Source organism: Podarcis vaucheri (genome assembly GCF_965113315.1).
Source record: "Podarcis vaucheri genome assembly, chromosome: 11".
Taxonomy (NCBI): Eukaryota; Metazoa; Chordata; class Lepidosauria; order Squamata; family Lacertidae; genus Podarcis; species Podarcis vaucheri.
This window is the reverse complement of record NC_138749.1, coordinates 27,065,426-27,084,620: the sequence shown is the minus strand read 5'-3', so window position 1 is coordinate 27,084,620 and position 19,195 is coordinate 27,065,426. Positions and strand designations below refer to the sequence as shown.

At 44.6% G+C, this 19,195-nt stretch overlaps 1 protein-coding gene across 8 annotated transcripts in view; it reads left to right on the top strand.

Moving 5' to 3' along the window:
* The first annotated feature begins 1,661 nt into the window (after window positions 1-1,661).
* The window catches only part of ADAMTS6 (ADAM metallopeptidase with thrombospondin type 1 motif 6), a 124,361-nt gene continuing 106,827 nt past the window's right edge, over window positions 1,662-19,195 (top strand). For 5 of the 8 annotated variants that reach the window (XR_014224469.1, XM_082241817.1, XM_082241818.1 and 2 more), the window contains exons 1-3: window positions 1,662-2,246; window positions 15,249-15,596; window positions 16,583-16,950. Coding sequence is in view for 7 of the 8 variants with exons in the window: in XM_082241817.1 (XP_082097943.1) it covers window positions 15,500-15,596; window positions 16,583-16,950 (465 nt within the window). In the remaining variant the exon portion in view is untranslated. Of the gene's footprint in view, window positions 2,247-3,792; window positions 4,486-4,688; window positions 5,028-15,248; window positions 15,597-16,582; window positions 16,951-19,195 lie in introns of those variants that run through there. The other 3 variants (XM_082241816.1, XM_082241815.1, XM_082241811.1) reach the window with 3 other exon arrangements.

Below are 19,195 nucleotides of genomic sequence, written 5' to 3'. Positions count from 1 at the left end.
AGAGTGGCAGAGCTTTAGGCAGGTGGCTTCTTCCCACTCCGTTTTTTGGCCCATAGGAAACGGACTTGGCAGTTTTGTAAGTGGGGTAAGGTTTCGAGACGCCAATTCTGCCTCCTAACAACCCCCTTTTCCAGTGTCGCAAAGGCTTCTCTATGGGGGTGGGGTGCAACATTGGTTCTGCCTGCCTTAAATGCATACAGTACTTGTATTTGTGACCCCCTCTTGCAAGTGTGTGCGTGTTCCTGACTTTCTGTTTCTGGAATTGGACTATTCTCTCCCCGCTCCCCCCGCCCATAGTTTTTGGGTCACCGTAAATGAAAGCGAAAGTGAGGCGCTTTTGTGAGGCGCTTGAAAGGATGAAGGCTGAACGCATTATCGATAGTTTTTTAAACTACTATGTTCTATTACCGAAAGTGCGTAAATTCCTACACGCAGCAACCCACAAAGTGGTCTCTGCTGCTGCAGTCACTGATATTCTCCAGCCAGTGAACTTTTGAGAAGGGGTGGGAGTCGTGGGACAAAATCAAGCTGTAGCAACCATACCGGCTACCAATTCAAAAGCCAGCCAGTTTCTTATCCCCATCTGGAAATAATGTACTTCGGGCGGGTGGGGGGCGGGGAGGCTCTCCTAGAGCACAGGGTCAGTTCAGTGCGCAGAAAAGGGGGCGGGAGAAGCAGCAGTCAATGCCGTGCTCAGATCTTCCGATAAAAGATCTTATCGTGCAACCCAGCATCGTGGGATCACGGGGATAAAAGTTGCCAAAATGTACAATTTGCAAAAACTAAGGATCACTGAGGACTGCTTCACACATTACTTTTTAGGTGTACCGTACATTTAAATGTATTGTGTGAATAAAACAAACACGTGTCTGGATACAAGTGCGTCATACAGGGGCTACATAACTAGCGCATAGACCCTGAGGGTGGGGGCTCGGTAATTTCTGGTGAGGCTACCCTTTATGGCTCTCTTGTGTGCTTTGAACGCCTAAAAGGGGTCGTTTTAACTCCCTTGTGTAAACAAGACGTAGCAAACAACCAGAAATCACATTTCACATTTTCAATGCATCGGAGCCGTTCACACATTCAGTTGTCAACCCGGGTTTGCTGCTACGTAACGTGTGGAACGACCATGCTACTACGTTGTTATTCTTACAATTACCAGCGTGCCATTTTTTCCCCGCACACTGTCAAGCCCATCCAAGTTTGCACCCAAGTCGGGCCTGCGGGAATAAACCCCAAGCTGGGGTCGCCCGCTTGCCCTTTGCTTTGCTCCTTCCCTTCCCCGCTCCCTCCAGAGATCCTTTAACGTTCCCCGGGTTGCGGAGGTTTTTCCCAGTGACACGAGCCCATCCGGAGCCAAGTCTCCTTTTCCTCCATCTCAACAGAGCTGCTTTAAAACAGCTCTGAAGGAAGGAGAGAAGAGAAGCACGAGGCGCGCGGGAGAGACGCGAGACTCCCCCCCCCCATTCATTATGAAGCACTTTGAGGAGTGCGAGCGGGGCGGGGGGGGCGAGGAAGTTTACATTGCCTCCAGCCCCCTGCGGCTTTCCTTTCGCCCCCTCGCCTGTTACCCTGATTGTACCTCCGCGTCCCCCTCCCCCTCCACGTGATGGGCCCGACATGCGCAGCAGCGCCAGGGGCGCCGGAGGCACATTTGCAGACTGACGTCAGTGTGCACAACCTCTCAGGCCAAAATAGTCCGCTGCTGCTGCAGCTCCAAACTTGGCTGAAGGCCGGTAGTGAGAAGAGATCTCGAGCTACTTCAACAAAACTTTCTCTCCAGTCTTTCCTGCTCCCTCTCTCCCCCTTTCCTTCCCTCTCTCTCCTCCTGATGGTATTCACATAATAGCTCTGCATTGGAAGAGGTGGCCAAGAAGAAAAACCCCCATCCCAAATTCAGTCTTTTCCCCCCTCCTCTCCCCACTTCCTTTCTACCCCTTTCCCTTCTCTCTCTTCCTCCCCCCCGCCCCCACTTTTTGGTTGTAAAAGACAAAAATATGCAGGGTGCTTAGATAAGGCTGGATGAATTGATGGCATCCCTTCTCTTGCCTAGTCAGTCCGTTCTCTCAGCTTTCCCTTTTTAGAAAAAAAAAAAGTCTATAGAGGATTTCATTCTGCTCTAGAATATAATTCTGGCGTTGGCTTGCCAAGAGGGGAAATCAGAGAGAAGGAATACGGGAACCCTCCAGTGCTATTTCCTATTGTTTGAAACTCACTTTATAGCAGAGAAATTGAAGATGAAAACGGTAAGGAAAGAATTCACCGGACTCTTTGCCTTATGATTTATTTATTTTTATTTTTGTCTCCCGCATAATGGTGCGTTCAGATGTGGAGCTGGGGTGGTTTATAATGCACTAGGCGAAGTGGATTTTGAATAATTTTAGAGGAACCTTTGAGCTCTGGGGATTAAAAAAGTGGGCGCGGAGGGGGGAGAACGGGGGCGCGCGCGAGGATCTTCTGAGGCAAAGAAGCTTGGTTTAAGTGTGCTCTTGAGCAGTGAAAACTTTTCTGTTTCGGAAGCAAGAAAAACAATGATTGGCAAAATAATGCGAGCCCTTTTTGTTTGTCGGTTCCTTTAAACTCATTGACTTTGCTTCTTGCTATTCTAAAGCCCATCATTTGGTTGTGTCACGTCAGTGCCTATATAAATGGGGGAGACAAGTGCATATTTTCGTGTGTGCATGCGACTCAAAGGGTCGCATTGATGTAATAGCTGGAGCCCGGATGCTCGCCTGAAGGAGAGAGACATTAAGCTCTTAAGAGGCTAATGGGAGAGATGGGAGAGTGTAGCTTTGATTTAGCCCTAGACGCGGAGGGAGTTGCTAGACTCGCAACGCTTGCCGAGACGATTGAATCGCTGTGTGTGTGTCTTTTCAAAGGGGTTTTTGGGGAAGGGGAGGCAAAGGTGTGTGGCCGGAGGGTGGGTGGGGGACTAACTGGGACCGTGCTCCCGGCTAATGTGTGTTCACTCTCTTGTCTTTGCTAATTTCTTTCATTGTTGTACAAGAGGAGAGAAAAAGAGAGCGCGAGAGTCAATCTCAGACTCTTGTTTTTATTTGGACTGCCTTTGCAACGCATTTGGGCCTCATGCCAAGTGTCTGGGTCACACGCGTTTTATCCAAATAGATTTAGCGCTGCTGTCTGGAAATGGGCTGCTGAATGTTAACTTTAGGATCAGCTCCACCAGAACAGCTACAGACTCTTCCCTGGGGTGGGGAGAGGCGAGGCGAGGCGGGGGAAGAGGGCTTTTGTTCTTTAGAGTTCTCTCCGAGGGGGTAGATGTAAAATGTTCTTTTGTACTCAGAAGGCATGAATGTGTGCAGGGGGGGGAAAATCTGGTTTAAAAGATTGTTTTTAAGTAGTCTGGACTTTTCAGCAGTAAAAAATGACAGCTGATCCTTTAGAAAGTTAAGGAGGGGGAGAAGAGGAGGAGGAGGGCGGCACAAAGTTTTACAGATAACTTGACTTTTGCCCTCCTCCCCACCCCCATCCTTCACCACCCAGGTGGCAGCTGATCTGGCGAGTTGCATTGCAAGTGAGAGACGAAGCAGCAGCAGCGCTTTTATTCTTGCCTTGCTGCTTATTCACGATGCAATCCTGCGTCTGCTTACTTGGGAAGAAGCGCCATTAAACTCAATGGAACTTGCTTCCGAGTAAATCATAGGTCAGGCTGCACACACCCACACCTCTTTTCCCTTTGGTGTTGGCTCCGTTGCTTTTAGCTAATTATGTAAAGGCCGTGAAAAGGAGCCATAAACTGCAAAAACCTTCGTCTGTTTCTTTTTTAAAAATGTAGTGCGCGCTTCAAATCAGGCTTTTTTTTGCGTGTGGTGCTTTGTGTCTATGCAACAGCCGCTCTGTAAAAACCTGGTGTAGGAGAAGCGACGTAAAGAAGCCAATACCTGTGATTGATAGGACACCCACTTCCCCTCCTTGCCTGTCGTCGCTTTGCCTTAGCAACCCCTCGTCGTCCCAGGGATCACTGGCCGCTTCTCGGGAGTCCTGCCCATTCAAGACGTCTCTCCCTCCCTCTCCGCCCCCCCCCTCTGCTCACTCCTTGCCAGGAGAGGCTCTGTGACTTGCATGAGAGCAGCCAGGAGCCCGGGCGGTGGGGGATGGGCGCCGCGGCTGCATCTTTCTCCCTCGCGCGCTCTGTCAATATGCAACGGGGAGCTCCCGCCAAGCAATATATGCGCCTCTTGCCCCCAGGATTAGCTGCCAGATGCCCCTGTGTGTCTGAAGGCCGCTTCACCTGAAGGCCGCTCTGCAGCAGACATTGCCCAGAAGTAGAGGAAACGGGTCTCTTTATCCCTTGGATGAGCAAGCAAGGCTGGCAGGCAACACTTCTGGGTTTTGTTTGCAAGGCGAGACGGCGACCTTCACTTTTGCTGTGTTTTCGTTTTGCATTTTTATGTTGTGAGCCGCCCTGTGATCTTCGGGTGGAGGGCAGTATACAAATGAACAAAATGCTTGTTTAACCTGGAGGTAGGCTGTATGAATTGTGTATTGCTTTGTAACGATTTGTTGGGTCTCTGGACCGTAATAAAGGTTGATGATGAACTACAAACAACAACAACGCCTGATCTAGACAAGCGCTCTCTCTCTCCCTCTCTCCAACCAACCCCCTCCCGCGGCGTCCTCTCTCCTGGGGAGCGGATGTATTTGCAGGAGTTTTTTGCGGCTTAACGCCAGGCCATTAGTGGGCCACAGGTGCTACCGCCAGAGCCGAGTAATGTCTGAGCAAACATTGCCCAGGGAGATAGATGATGCGGCTGGAGAATGAGGCTCATTGAAAAGAGCGGCGGCTGCTGTTGGTGCCGGCGGCGGCGGCGGAAAGCCGATGGGTTCAGTTTCTCTGCTGCTGCCTTTGGAGGCAGGCCCAGGGCCGGTGGTGGTGGCTGACTGACTTGCAGGCGCTGTACCGTTGCCAAGGCTCCGGCGGGAGAAGGAAGGGAGGCCGTTTGCAGGCGGCGGGAAGGAACCTGCGAGCACAGGCTCTCGCTGCTGCTACCTGTTTGCACCAAGAGGTGACTTGAGTTAGGTTGCCGGGGTTGGCAGGGTCGGCCAGGGTTCAGAAATCTGTCCTCAAGTACCTTGAAATATGTGAAATAATGATAAAAAAGGTGTTTCTGCCCATGTGTCTTTCTCTCACCATGGAGCAGCTGCAGGCTGTTTTCTCTTACCCCCCCCCCCAAGTTAAGAATTAACCATTAAGAAACAGAAAGGCAAAACAGTGGTACCTTTAATAATAAATATTAATATTTAATAAATAATGCCTTTATTAGGACCTTTAATCCCCTAAATATGGGTAGAGCTCAGTTGGTAGGGGCATCCTGAATTCTTTAGGTGCAGCTGGGAAAGGCTTATGGCAAGCTTCTGTTGGTCAGTACAGTGGTACCTCAGGTTAAGTACTTAATTTGTTCTGGAGGTCCGTTCTTAACCTGAAACTGTTCTTAACCTGAAGCACCACTTTAGCTAATGGGGCCTCCTGCTGCTGCCGCACCACTGGAACACGATTTCTGTTCTTATCCTGAAGCAAAAGTTCTTAACCTGAAGCACTATTTCTGGGTTAGTGGAGTCTGTAACCTGAAGTGTATGCAACCCGAGGTACCACTGTACCTACAATACTGAGCCAGATGGATCAGTGTGAGACAGCTTCATAGGACATCATGTGTAAACGTCACAAAGTCATGAGCAAGCTTTCACGTTGTCCTTCATCAGGAAAGCTACTGAGCAAAATAAACAGAGATGGGTGGGAGGGGGGGGGAACCACACAGAATTACCATATTTTTCGCCCTATAGGACGCACTTTTTCCCCTCCAAAAATGAAGGGGAAATGTGTGTGCGTCCTATGGGGCGAATACAGGCTTTCGCTGAAGCCTGGAGAGCGAGAGGGGTCGGTGCGCACCGACCCCTCTCGCTCTCCAGGCTTCAGAAAGCTCTGCGCAACCCTCGGGAGCCTGGCGCGAAGCTGCACTGGGCTCCCAAAGGTTGCGCAGAGCTGCCTGCATTCCGAAGCCTCGGGCGCGCTCTTCATGCCTAGGCTTGCGGATAGCAGGCTGTTCTGTGGGCGGGGGAAGCTCGGGCTTCCCCCGCGCCAGCCCCGTGCCAGGGGGGAAATATATTTTTTTCTTTATCCCCCCCCCAAAAAACACTAGGTGCGTCCTATAGGGCGGTGCGTCCTATTGGGCAAAAAATACGGTATGTTTTACTTCTAAGCCTGCAGTTCTTGAAATGGAGTGTAGGAGGAGTCATAGAATTGTAGAGTTGGAAGGAACCAAGGATCATCTAGTCCAACCCCCTGCAACGCAGGAATATGCAGGTGACCCTTAAGGGGACTGAACCCAGGCTCTTGGTGTTATCAGCACCACACTCGAACCAGCTGAGTTAACTGGAAAGAGTAGTCGTACAGACATAATTGGATTAGGCTCAGTGGGTGCAGGGCATATCCTTGGGTATTGGGGCAGAAATGAAGCAATTCTTCACCCTTTGCTGAAAATATGAAATCTGGTTCTGTCTCCAGTTATTTCCAGGAGAGACAGCTTAACTGAGTGAGAGCTATTTTTGACCCAGTTCTTAGTCAAAAAGGCTTATACTCTAAAATACATGATGATGGCACACAGTGATGGGGAGGGAGAAGGGAAAAAGCGAGCTCAGCATCAGTTTTTACCCTATAGCCAGCAGGACTTGGAAGCATGTTCAGTGCTTTTTTGTCCCAGTGAGGCTAGGAGCCAGCTGGACTTTCTAAATTCCGAGCAGGATTAGAAGCTGTTTGGACCCTAGCAATTTCTCTTCTCTGTCCCACCTCCTGGCCAGCTGTGTGAAAATTGTAGGTCTTCCTTGCAGCATTTGAGCTTCCCTGGTGGTCTTTCATCAAGGTAATCCAGCTTGGTTTAGTTTCCTAGCCTTGGGTGGTATGGCCAGAGGTATCTGAGATTAGGGGCCCCTGTCCAAGTACAAGAACAAGCCATGGGGGCAAGCCAGACTACCTGAGGAAGTAGGGCTTGGGTAGGTCTGAAACCGTGAGTCCCTATCCTACCCACAACATTTTTCTTGGTAGGTAGCCCTGAGGCTGGGAAGCCTGGTAGACTACCTGGTTAATTTGGGTACAGTAAGTCCAGTTGGAGCACGTTGGAGCAGGCTAGTCTGCTGGTGGGATCCCTCTGATGGCATGTCTCTTGGACTGGCTTGGTTCTGGCACTTCTCTGGAAATGAAGCATTGGTTCAGTGGCTGCCAGCCCTGCGAAGTTTCCCTGTGCAGGAAGGAGAAGGGTGAGGAGCACCAGGGATCCCTTTGCATGGCCTCTATCATTGCAAGCTTTCTAAAATAGTTATCCGCTGCAGAAGGAAACTGAGGTGAATGTCAGTGTAACTATATCATGTCCTCGCCACTGCTAATATATTTATAGCATTTTAATTGTAGCATATTGAAGGAGAAGAAAGGCAGGTTTGTGCTAGTCAGGAAAGGCTGCTAAACCAATCACCTGCACCTCCACAGAGTTCCCCTGTGCACTATTTATTGCTGCTTTTCTTCACCTAGACGTTACTATTCCAGAGAGGCTTTTTCCATTAGGCACATGACGATTGGATTTACATATGTGTTAAAAATTAATCCAGATGAACACTTGCTGCTCCCCCCCCCTTAAGTAGAAAAACAGGGTTTAGGCACAGAAACTGATTTGGTAGCCCTGCATGATGACCTTTGTCACGAGAGAGACAGGGGAAACATGTCCTTGTTAATTCTCCTCGACTTCCCAGTGGCTTTCAGTACCAGCGACCATGGCCTCCTTCTGGAGCGGCTGTCTGAGTTGGGAGTGGGTGGCACTGCTTTGAGGTGGTTCTGGGTCTACTTGGATGGTTGCTCCAAGATGTTTGGGGATTGTTTTTCAGCCCCATGGAGCCTTCAATGCGGAGTTCCTTGGGGCTCAATTTTCTCCCCTATACTATTTACCATCTACAGTACATGAAATGGCTGAGTGGGGTCATCCAGAGTTTTGGAGGACATTGTCAGCAATATGCTGATGACACACATTTCTACTTCTCCTTTACATCTGTAGGTGAGGCAGGGGATGTGCTGGACCAACAGCCCCTAGCTTCTGTTTAGCCCATGTTGCAGTGAGATGGTCTTCCTTTTAGAGGCAGGTGGGCTGAGTTTCCAATTCTTTTGTGTCAAATGCTCTGGAGGGATAGAATTTGGTTGTAAATCTCATGAAAGGATCAACAGAATGCCAAGTGGAATACGTTTTGTTCAGCGTTTTATTTGTATGCATGTGAGATGCTTTAATTGGGTTATGCTCAATTCACATTCCACTTACCGTATTTTTCGTCCTATAAGGCGCACCAGCTCATAGGACGCACCTCATTTTTTTGGGGGGGGAATGAATTTAAAAAAATTATTCCCCCCCCCCAGCCCTGGCTGCCGCCCCAAGCCTTGCGCTCACCTGCCGGAAGCAGGGGAAGCCCTCCGAAGGGCTCCCCGTGCTTCGGGCGACAGGCTGCCGCCCCAAGCCTCGCGCACCGGCGGGACCTCCTGCCGGGCGCGCGAGGCTTGCAGACACTCGCGGGGGCTGCAGGCTGCTGCCCGCAAGCCTTGTGAGCCCGCGGGTACTCCCACCGGGCTTGCAAGGCTTGCGGATAGCTTCCTGAAGCCTGGAGAGCGAGAGGGGTCGGTGCGCACCGACCCCTCTCGCTCTCCAAGCTTCGGCGAAACCCTGCATTCGCCCCATAGGACGCACCCAGATTTCCCCTTCATTTTTGGAGGGGAAAAAGTGCGTCCTATGGGGCGAAACATACGGTACTCTGTTATATACTTGAATATCTATACTTTGGAATACATCGGTTGTGATTGGTATCTTCACTTAGAATAGAATCAGAAAAGAACTATTTGAGATTAAGCAAACCTTTCTGAAATGCTTTATATGGCTTAGTTTAGTTTAATAACATATTTAAAGAGAAACTTCAGAGTTAAAGGCTTCAGAGTGTGTAGAGCAACGATCCAAGAGATGTAAAGGGGCAGCGATTCAAGGAATAAGGCATATATATTTTAACAGTAAAGTTGGTTAGCCATACACACATTTTATACACACATTTGTACCCACACATAAACATACTGTGCATGCACAAACGCTTGCTCAGTAAAAAGTAAATTAGGTCTGCTGATGTAATAATGACTGGGTAGAATTCTGTAGCCCTTTTGTGAAGAGAGCCAGACTGCATAGTAATGTAATAGTCCCTTCTGGTATTAAAATATATGAATGAAAATGCTGATAAACCCAACTAATCCCAACACCTGCAAGATTGTCTCAGCCAAAATTAGGCCACCTGCTTGCAAAATACTGGACTCACCAGTGTTTCCATGCTTCACAGGTGGACAAGACTTATTTTATATAGACTAAGAACATGTGTGTACTGTGGTATATGGTACAGCTTTAATGTATTCACATGATTATGCATTTTGCAGAGCCATTTGATGCTATGTTTGCTGTATACCTTGAGCCTCAGAAACCTTGGCCTCAACCCAGAGAAAGTCGCAACTTAAGGCCTGTTGAGATTGGCGGGGGGCGGTTCTCATTGATCTGAAGCGGACTTTGTCTTGGGTGCATGAAGATTTTTAGAGTGGGGTTGAGTGGAAATGCTGCCTTTTATTCTGTACTCTTTGATATTAAGATTATTAGTGTTCCAGTCTTAGTGCTGTGTTGTTTAGTGCTGGACTTGGGTATAGAATCTTAAAGTTGGGAGGGACCCAAGGGTCATTTAGTCCAACCCCTTGCAATGCAGGAATCTCAGCTAAAGCATCCATGACAGATGGCCATCCAACCTCTGCTGAAAAACCTTCAAGGAAGGAGAGTCCACCACCTTTTGTTGGAGTTTGTTCCACTGTCGAACAGCTCTTACTGTCAGAAAGTTTTTTTGTGTGTTTAGCTAGAATCTCCTTTCTTGTTACTTGAAGCCATTGGTTCGACTCCTACCCTCCACAGCAGGAGAAAATAAGCTTGTTCCCTTTTCCATATGGCAGCCTTTAAGATATTTGAAGATGGCTATCATATCTCCTCTCAGTCTCCTCTTTTCCAGGCTAAACATACCCAGCTCCTTCAAGCGCTCCTTGTAAGGCTTAGTTTTCAGACCCTTGATCATCTTGGTTGTCCTCCTCTGCACACATTCCTTCTTATAAGAAAGCTCTTACTTCCGATCTAAGAACTTAGTCCTTTCCCCTAACATCACATGATGTTAAGTAACTGACAGGTGGGTATAGTTTGCCCATGGCCTCATGACCAAATTCAGAGGCCCAGTGGGCTGGATGTTCCGCCACCTCAGTCCTAGAATCTTAACTACTAATATGCCCCATATATCAGAATCTGAAAAACCGTATGCCACAATTATAGCAAGTCCAGTGGAGGTGTCTGGAACACTGTTTCATCTGTATTGGATGAGTTTCAGCTGCTTTGGCCTGAGAACACACATAGGTTGCTTTGAAAAATGCAGCTACGAGCTGCCCTCTTGAGCCTTGTCCATCTTGGCTTCTTAGAGCTAGTCAAAGGAGATTGACTGGGTGGGACCATTGTGTGATTATTGCTTCATTTGAGAATAGGGAGATACCCTCTGTCTTGAAGGACTTGAGAACTTCTCCAAACCCATAATGTGAAATAACTATTGCCCAATGGCAAATATCCTCTTTTGGGGCAAGGTGCTTGAGAAGGTGACAGCTGTCCACCTTAAGGCATGCTTGGAGGAAACTGATTATCTGAATCAATTTCAGTCTAGCTTCAGGCCTAGTCACAGCACTGAAACTGCCTTGGTTGCCCTTGTTGATGCTTGTCGGGAGAATGATGTTTTTCTTTTTGAGATTTCACAAAATTCTTTTAACCTTCATACCTAAGTAGTGATTGCAACCAGGTTTTTGACATTTACTACAACACACATATTTGAAACCTGTTCCCTTTTGCTGTGATTTGCCTTACCCTTTGTGAAAGGGTGTGTCACAGGAAGAGGGCTATGTCTTGCAAATGCAGTTGAACTACACTCACTTGCACTACTAATCATGTGTAGTTGATGTATTTGGACAGAATGGGACTGGGAATTGATACTCAAAGACACCTTTGTTCACTTTACACAGCACACAACAATTTTTTTAATAAAAAAATACTTTAAAAGGCATGCACTGCTTTTCAAATGGGTTTCAAGGCAGCATACCACATAATACAAAAAACATAAAAAGTTCATTAAAATACAATGAAGCAGCAGACATGGAATCACTGAGCAGAAAAATAAATTAAGATCCAGTACAGTATATGCTTAGGTGGACATAAAATGTTTTTGCTCTAAAAATGAAGCCTCACAACTGTTTGGTGCAGCACTATTTAAAATACACTGCATGTGCAAAGATGCCTGGTAACAAGGCAGCAGTCCTCAAGCATGTCACCAGTGCCACCCTCTGACTCAGGCCAACATCTTTTAAATGAAATATGTAAGCAGAAATGGTACCTTTAAAATGTTGATAGGAGGAAGATGGCCACAGAAGCTGTGTCATGCTGGGGCCTCACAAGAAAAAGTGGGCAACAGAGGCCCAGAGCATAGGGATTGGCCAGAGAAGGAATAAGAGCAGAATCAATATATTTTTCCTGGAATTTGGAGCACCCATGTTATAACACCCTAGGGCCCACAACTTTGATACTTCTCATCATTCTATGTAGCATTGTTGGGAAATACCAAGAGTTAAGACTGCTTATAAAATCCTGAGTCAACTCTCTTGTATGCATGCATGATGTAATGGTCTATAATTCCTATTCTCTTGAGAATGAACATTATGCCATGGTCTTTAATTATCACATATAATTGCATTTTAATCACTGTTTCTGCCATGTACTTCCTGTGTTGATAGAGGGTGATTCTCAACCCACACATGGCCCCTTTGGCTCTGTGTTCTTCATTTGTTTAGTCTTGTTGATGAGCTGAAGGAAAGCTTGTGTTACTGAAGGGTGACACAGCTGCATTTATGACTGACAGCAGGGGGGCTCTGATAATAAAGGATGCTTTAAAATTTTAGGCAACAAACAAAATAAAATAATGTGACTCACTAGCCCTTATGACAAACAAAAAATAATCTGAACTTTTAATGAGCTTTGGTACTTGTAAAATGTTGAGGAAGGTGGTCTTATATTAGTGACTCTTAGTGACTCTTAGTGAGCAAAATCGGCAGTGAGTTGTAGTTCTCGTGGAGAGACTACGGAAAACGTGTGCAGGGAATAAGAAACACACAAACATTGATCTAGGTCGTGAAATATGCTTGTCTGTCAGGTAATTCTAACGGAAAGGGGAATTTATTTTCACTGAGCATATAAATATATATGGCTAAATTAAAAATCAAAATGTTTGGCATCTATCTGTCTCAGGAGACAATGGAAGAGTTCACCTTTGGTACAAAAATTGAAATAAATTAACCAATATCTGTGCCAAATCCTTCATTCAGGCTCACATTACAGGAAGAAGAATGTTAAGGGCTGTATGTGGTGGGGATCTTGGGAAGCTGGAGAATCTTGTTGTGGTCTGCCCTTCTTGTAGTACCACAAGCCAGGCATTGTATTCTGGTGGGAACAACACAGAGCTACAGGTAGGGGACCAGCTGGATAGCTTTGACAAAGGGAAGGTCAGTGGCACTTGTTTGATTTGGTAATGCAAATCATTGTGACCTCATCCATCACTCTGGAACAGCATGCAGAATAGTTTTTGTGGGGAGGGGAGACAAAACTAAAGGAGTAGAGCAATAAGGATTTCCTTGCTCAAGTCTATATCCCTGGGCAACAAATTAGAAGGGCCAGATGTGAGACTTGCTGATGCAAGTAGAGATGGACAGAAGCCAAGCTAGAAATTCTGACTGTAAACATTTGCTGTAAGACCTATGGCCTGATGAACGAAGTGAATGACCCATAGGAAAGTGCATATTTTCTTGGCAGCGACCCGAAATAGCAGCAACATCCAAAAGTTCAACCAATAATATTGTTGCTCTTGGGAAAAAATATATGGCTAAATGGCCAGGATCTGGGAGCACTTACCAGTGGTAGGATGGTAGAACCAGCCAAACTAATGAACTGCGAATGATCTTTGGTCATTAACTTAGGTACAGGAAACAGGAATCTAGTGAGGGTCAGCTATACCTGCCCCAGGGAAGCAATAGAGCCAGTTTAGAACTTAGAAAGGCTTCATAGTCAAGTGGGGGTGTGGGGGTGCTGTACCTCTGCTAGAGTTCATGGCTTTGCACCTGGCATTCCAGTCAGTTCCATAAATTGTCTCTGAACCTATCATTCGGAGGCAGAGAACGTCACATGCAAATTGCCACTCATCTTTAGTTAACTTCCCTCTGAGCAGTATCTGAACTTCTGTAGTTCTGCTTCATAAAGCAGTAAAAGAGAATTAAACACAGACAGGACAGCAGATCAAAACTCCAAGAGTTAATTAGAAAAATGCCTGCCAGAATCAGTGAGGTGATGGAAGGTCTTAAGGAGCTAATAGAAAGGCATCAAGGAGCATTTCACAACCTGGGTACAGCCATGAAAAAGGTTTTCTTTCATATCCCCACCAAACATAGCTCAGATACAGTTTTCCTGGCTGATTGGAGGGGAACAGACAAGTTTATATCAGAGGAGACAGCGCCTCATTCTCCTAGTTCCGGTATGAAGGCAGGGAAGCAGCTGGCACTTCTAAATGTGCTCTGTGCACAGAAATGTTTACCCCAGCCCATTTTCATATGTCCCCCCATCTTCATTACTGACATTGTTGACTGCAACTCATGACCTTTCTGTTAAGAAAGGATTTTTAGTATAATTTTACTTACATTGTTTTAACATTTTCATTGTTTTGTTTTGACTACAAGTAGATGCACATTCTCAAGTCTCAGGCAGCTGTTAAGTATTAGCACAAAATATTTGGAGACCAGCATTTTGAGAGAAACAAAACAAAATCACAATTTTTATGCTGTGTAAGGGCCAACCATTTATAATGTGGCCATTTCCTAAAAACTTTAAAATGTGTACTTGTCACTGCAGATGCAACAACTTTCATGTGCAGTATTTTTTTTTATAACATTTGTGGTTTCATGGGTTTTTATGAACTGTATAATTTGAAATGCCGAACTCATTTTTCTGCAACCAATGGTCAATGAGAATTTTGCATGAATAAAGTATGCAGGATACAATCTTGTAAAACAGTAATAATGAGATCAGAAATTATATATTATTTTGCCGGAAGATATGGTATTTTGCTTGTCCCAGATTTTTCTTTTGACTATTGACACATCATGCTCTCTTCTTCCCAGCTGAAATCAATGTAGACTTTTAAGTTTAGACTTAAATGGGAGTGCAAAATATCCCCCAGTATTTGTGTACAAGTCATAGGTATGGAGTTCAGCTTACTAAACTTGAATATGGTCCAGGGATGCTTTGCAGAGCACTATGCTGACAGGAAAGGGTGGAATTAGTGTGGCCATTGATATTAATAGGATGACACAGTAGTGGATGTACTACTATATGTATTTACTGTTCTCAGCATTGCTCTCCTTCCTTCTCCTCATACTCAGGTGTGTGCAGCACAGCTCAGACGTTGTTCAGCCTCCTGGATTTAGGCCTCGCTGTCTTCTGAGGAGGCCTTGACCTAAGTTCCATCTCCTGGAAGGACTAAGCTCTAGAAGGAGCATGACATTTACAGTGACAGTCCTGATGCTCAGGAACTTTCTTCCAAGAGTGGGCCATTCAGCCTTGGCCTTGCTTGGCATGGGAAGGAAAAGAATCCTTCTGCCCAAGCACCAGGCACCCAGCAATTTTGGACATGGCTGGATAGGGGAGCTGTTGGCAAGTGGCTGGCATCTCCTGACTGGAGCTATGCACTAGTCTTCCTGAAGAGCAGGGACTTATCAGGATGCATCCTTTGGCCTTTGAGGAGTTTGGGAAGGGTTGGCATAGTGATTGTTAGGTTCTGCTCTGCTGACTGAACCTTCACTAACCTCCTCAGCGGCTCTAGAACATAGCCTAGTGAACCTCCGAGGTCTTTAGCTCCACAGGGTAAAAAGAGATCCTTTTCCTGTCATTGGCTATCTTCCCTCATGGGCTCTCACCTTGGACAACCCATACAAAATGAAAACTAAAGAAGACTGATGCATTTGGATGTCTGAGGATGTTGAAAATTCTGTCTGTCTAATCAATTTTTTTAAAAATTAATATTGACTGAAACTAATTTTCAATGTTATCTATGCTTTCCAGGTAAAGAAATGGACGACAGTTGTTTGCTATTCACTTTAACTCCTCATTGACATGTGAAGGACTTATTTTTTAATTACTTTTGGACTGAAAATGTCTGCAGACATAGAAAAAAGTATATTATTCCAAAACGCCTATCAAGAAGTGGAACCACAAATAGCTAATCCTGAAGAAATATAATAAATCTTGGTTATGGTGCAATGCTGGAGTGGAGTTAAAGCTGTAGCACATAGGTAGCCCACTTCCTCTAAATTATGGAAATTTTGTGGAAGATGTTGACCTGGATTTTGTGCTTAATTATGGTTTTGTCAGAATTTCACGGTGACAACAGGCTTTCGTATAGTTCTCAAGGTAGGGTTCCAACTTTTTAAGCTACCGTCTTTTGTCACTTATTTCAGTTAATTAGTTTTCTTTAACATTTATATTAATATTCATTGTGAGAGACCACAAGGGATGTATGGTGTAAAATTTTTAGTTATTCTCTGTGGGAGTAAAATTGGAATATACGTTTTAAATTTTATTATTTAAGCATTGTGTATAGCTGTTAACACATTAGACTCCATTAGCAAATTGAAAAGTCAGTATTTTAATGTATTACTTCATAATAAAGAAATTACCAAATTAAAATATTGTTGAAGTAACTGAAATAATTTATCCAGAACAAAAAAAATGAAGTTTTTGCTTTTTGGCTGTTCATTAAAAATGTGAAATCTACATGCTGAAATCTAGGGCCCTGTGTGCACTGCAATATATATCTTCAGTACCACTTTGTGCAAGTTCTCCCATTAATTTAAATGGAAATAGCAGCTGGTATAGGCCTACTTCTTCAATGCAAGTTAAAATAGGAATCCTTTCTGGCAGTGGGAGCTGTGCATGGACTGAAGCTTGTGCATCCTTATCTGATTGTTGAATCAAGGCACTAACCCAGGTTGTGCTCTTTTAAAATTAGTGGAGCTGTATCCTTTGACATTTACAACATGATTCTTTCCATACTAATAATTTTTTCTATTGCTGATAGATAGGTAGATATTTACTTATATTTTTCAAATGGCACATCATGAAATAGGCAAAACATGAAATAGGCCAGACATTTAGCTAACATAAAATGGATGAGTGGAATGTATATTTTAAGAACAGATTAATATTTTTTCTGTTAGAAAGTTGGTATTTTCTTTAGTAAAGTCATTTTGTGTATTAATATGTTCACATGAACATGAATTTTGATGGTGCTTGGATATAGCAAAATGTGGATAATGTACTACTCCTTCTTGTGTTCTGTTATATTTTCTTCTTTTTTATGGCCATTTCTTGGACTGATTTACCATGCGGTTTCAAAGAGGAATTCCTGTCTTACCTTGAACACTACCAACTAACAATCCCAATAAGGGTTGATCATAATGGAGCCTTCCTCAGCTTTACTGTGAAAAATACTAAGCCCTCCAGGAGAAAGAAGAGGAGTACTGAACATTATGACCAAGAACTGGCAGTATCTAAATTATTTTTTAAACTTTCTGCCTATGGCAAGCACTTTCATTTAAACCTGACTCTCAACACAGATTTGGTCTCCAAACACTTCACAGTAGAATACTGGGGGAAAGACGGGCCTCAGTGGAAACATGACTTTTTAGACAACTGTCATTACACGGGATATTTACATGGCCAGCATGGTACAACTAAAGTAGCGTTAAGCAACTGCAACGGTCTGGTAAGTTCACGTTATGTATTCTAGCATGTTGGTATTCTTGAGTCTTTAAATTTACAGCATCTCCCCGTTCACGCTATTATATCTCTATTATTATTATTATTATTATTATTATTATTATTATTATTACTACTACTACTACTACTACTATTTGGATTATGGCCATATAACGGGCATATGTTTGAACAGGGGGGCTTGAGGGCTGTCTATAGGGAAGAGGCTCCTGATGGATGTTAGCTCTAACACAAAGGGTGATCCCATTAGGACAGGGCTGAGTGCGTCATTAAGTGACAAAGGACACAGGTAGTAGCTGTGAGCAGGCCTTCCAATATAGTCTTCTTGTTGCATAGTTGCAAGACAGTCACAGAGAATCCATAGCTAATCAGAACTCACACCAGATGACTGAGGTGTTCACTGCGGGGAAAGCTGGAAACTTCTCCTAGGAAATTTAATCCAGTTCTGGAGGAAGATGCTTGCTGAAGCAAGCCGTTTTGTTAATTAATGGCCAAATGGAGGCTTAGAGATAGGCTTGCATTAGATATGGCAATGGCTGTGGGAACTAATTAGGCTTGCAGTTATGTTCAGTATCATCCATGACTGCTGCTATGAAAGGAGGATTGGCTTAAACCAGGCTTCATCAACATTGGCCCTCCAGATGCTTTCAGACTACAATTCCCATCATCCCTGACCACTGGTCCTGCTAGCTAGGGATCATGGGAGTTGTAGGCCAAAAACATCTGGAGGGCCAAGATTGAGGAAGCCTGCTTTAAACCATCTCTGCTTCTTCTGATTTATGTGCATTTAGTGTATCTTTCATCTTTGTTGGAAGCTGCCCAGAGTGGCTGGGGAAACCCAGCCAGATGGGTGGGGTACAAATAATAAATTATTATTATTATTATTATTATGCATTGGCATTGCACTCATTGCCCAGAGCAAAGCTGAAATAGGCACATAGTTTTGAGGCATTTCAGTTACACCACGCTTCTCAGTAACACCACTTCATTGGTTGCTGGTGTCACAGGGAATAGGCAAGCAGAGTGGTATCCAACGTAGCTGTTCCATTTACCCAAGGTCTTCCCCTTGCACAACAGAACTTCCCCTATCTCCTCCCCATGTGCTCCCCATGCCCCCCCATCTGCTCTGGAACATTGGAGAAAACCCCAGAACAGATGGCAAGGGGTTTTCTGGCCATTCTGGGGGAAGAACAACATGAAGACTCTGAAAAAGCAATAATCCCACAAGCTCCAGGGAAAGCCATACCTTAGTGGTAGAGTATATGTTTTGTATACAGGAGGCCCCAGGTTCTAAACTCAGCATCTCCTGGTAGAACTGGGAGAGTCTCCTGTTTGTAATCCTGGAGAGCTACTACCAGTCAGTGCAGCAAAAATTGAACTAGATGGACTGACTCAGTATATGGCAAGCATCCTATGTTCCTATGAAATGCCTGCATTGGATGAGCAAAAAGCATACAATGGTGCAAATAAAACAAACAAAAACCTACAGTTGAAAATACCATTCAAAAAACAACAACTTCTAATTAGTGGACAGGAATTGTAATCAGTTTTAGAAATCTGCATTGACATCTAATTTAGACAACTGACCAGCGCAGGTACTGTAGTGGCTTTTTGATTATGTAATGATTATAATGTGAAATTGGTTTAACAGGAATAAAAGTATATTTTTTAGTAGGTGGGATAGTTTAAACTTCTCTTAAGAAAACACTAAGTACGTAAAAGTACAATTTTCTGATGTTAGCCCATCTGATTAACCAGTTGGAGAAAATCCTTTTGGTTGACAAATGTGAAGAATATGGAGGAAGCAGAACCATTGCAGTATCAATTGTGATAAATCATAGCAAAAGGTGTACAGTCCAAGCCTACACAGTACTTTTGTAAGCCGTCCAGCTGTTGATTGGATTCTGGGTTGTTTTAGCAGTAAGTCTTATATGGAAAAAGACATGTACAGTTGTGCTGTAATTCAAGCCTAAAAATAACTGTAGAGTAGTCGGTTACAAAATTATGAAAGAGCACACCATGCTTGGAAACCAACACACTATTCATTACTGTAGTAAATCTTAAAGTGTATCATCTATGATATGTGGAGATTGTTTCTCTATTCTACATAGAGACACCAGCCATAACTGGGTATCAGTTGCACTTAGGTGTCACAAGGTCTCATTAACTTTCTAGAAATAGGATTAGTGATTGGAATTCCTCCGTGTTGGAAATGGGCATGTGTCTATTGAATT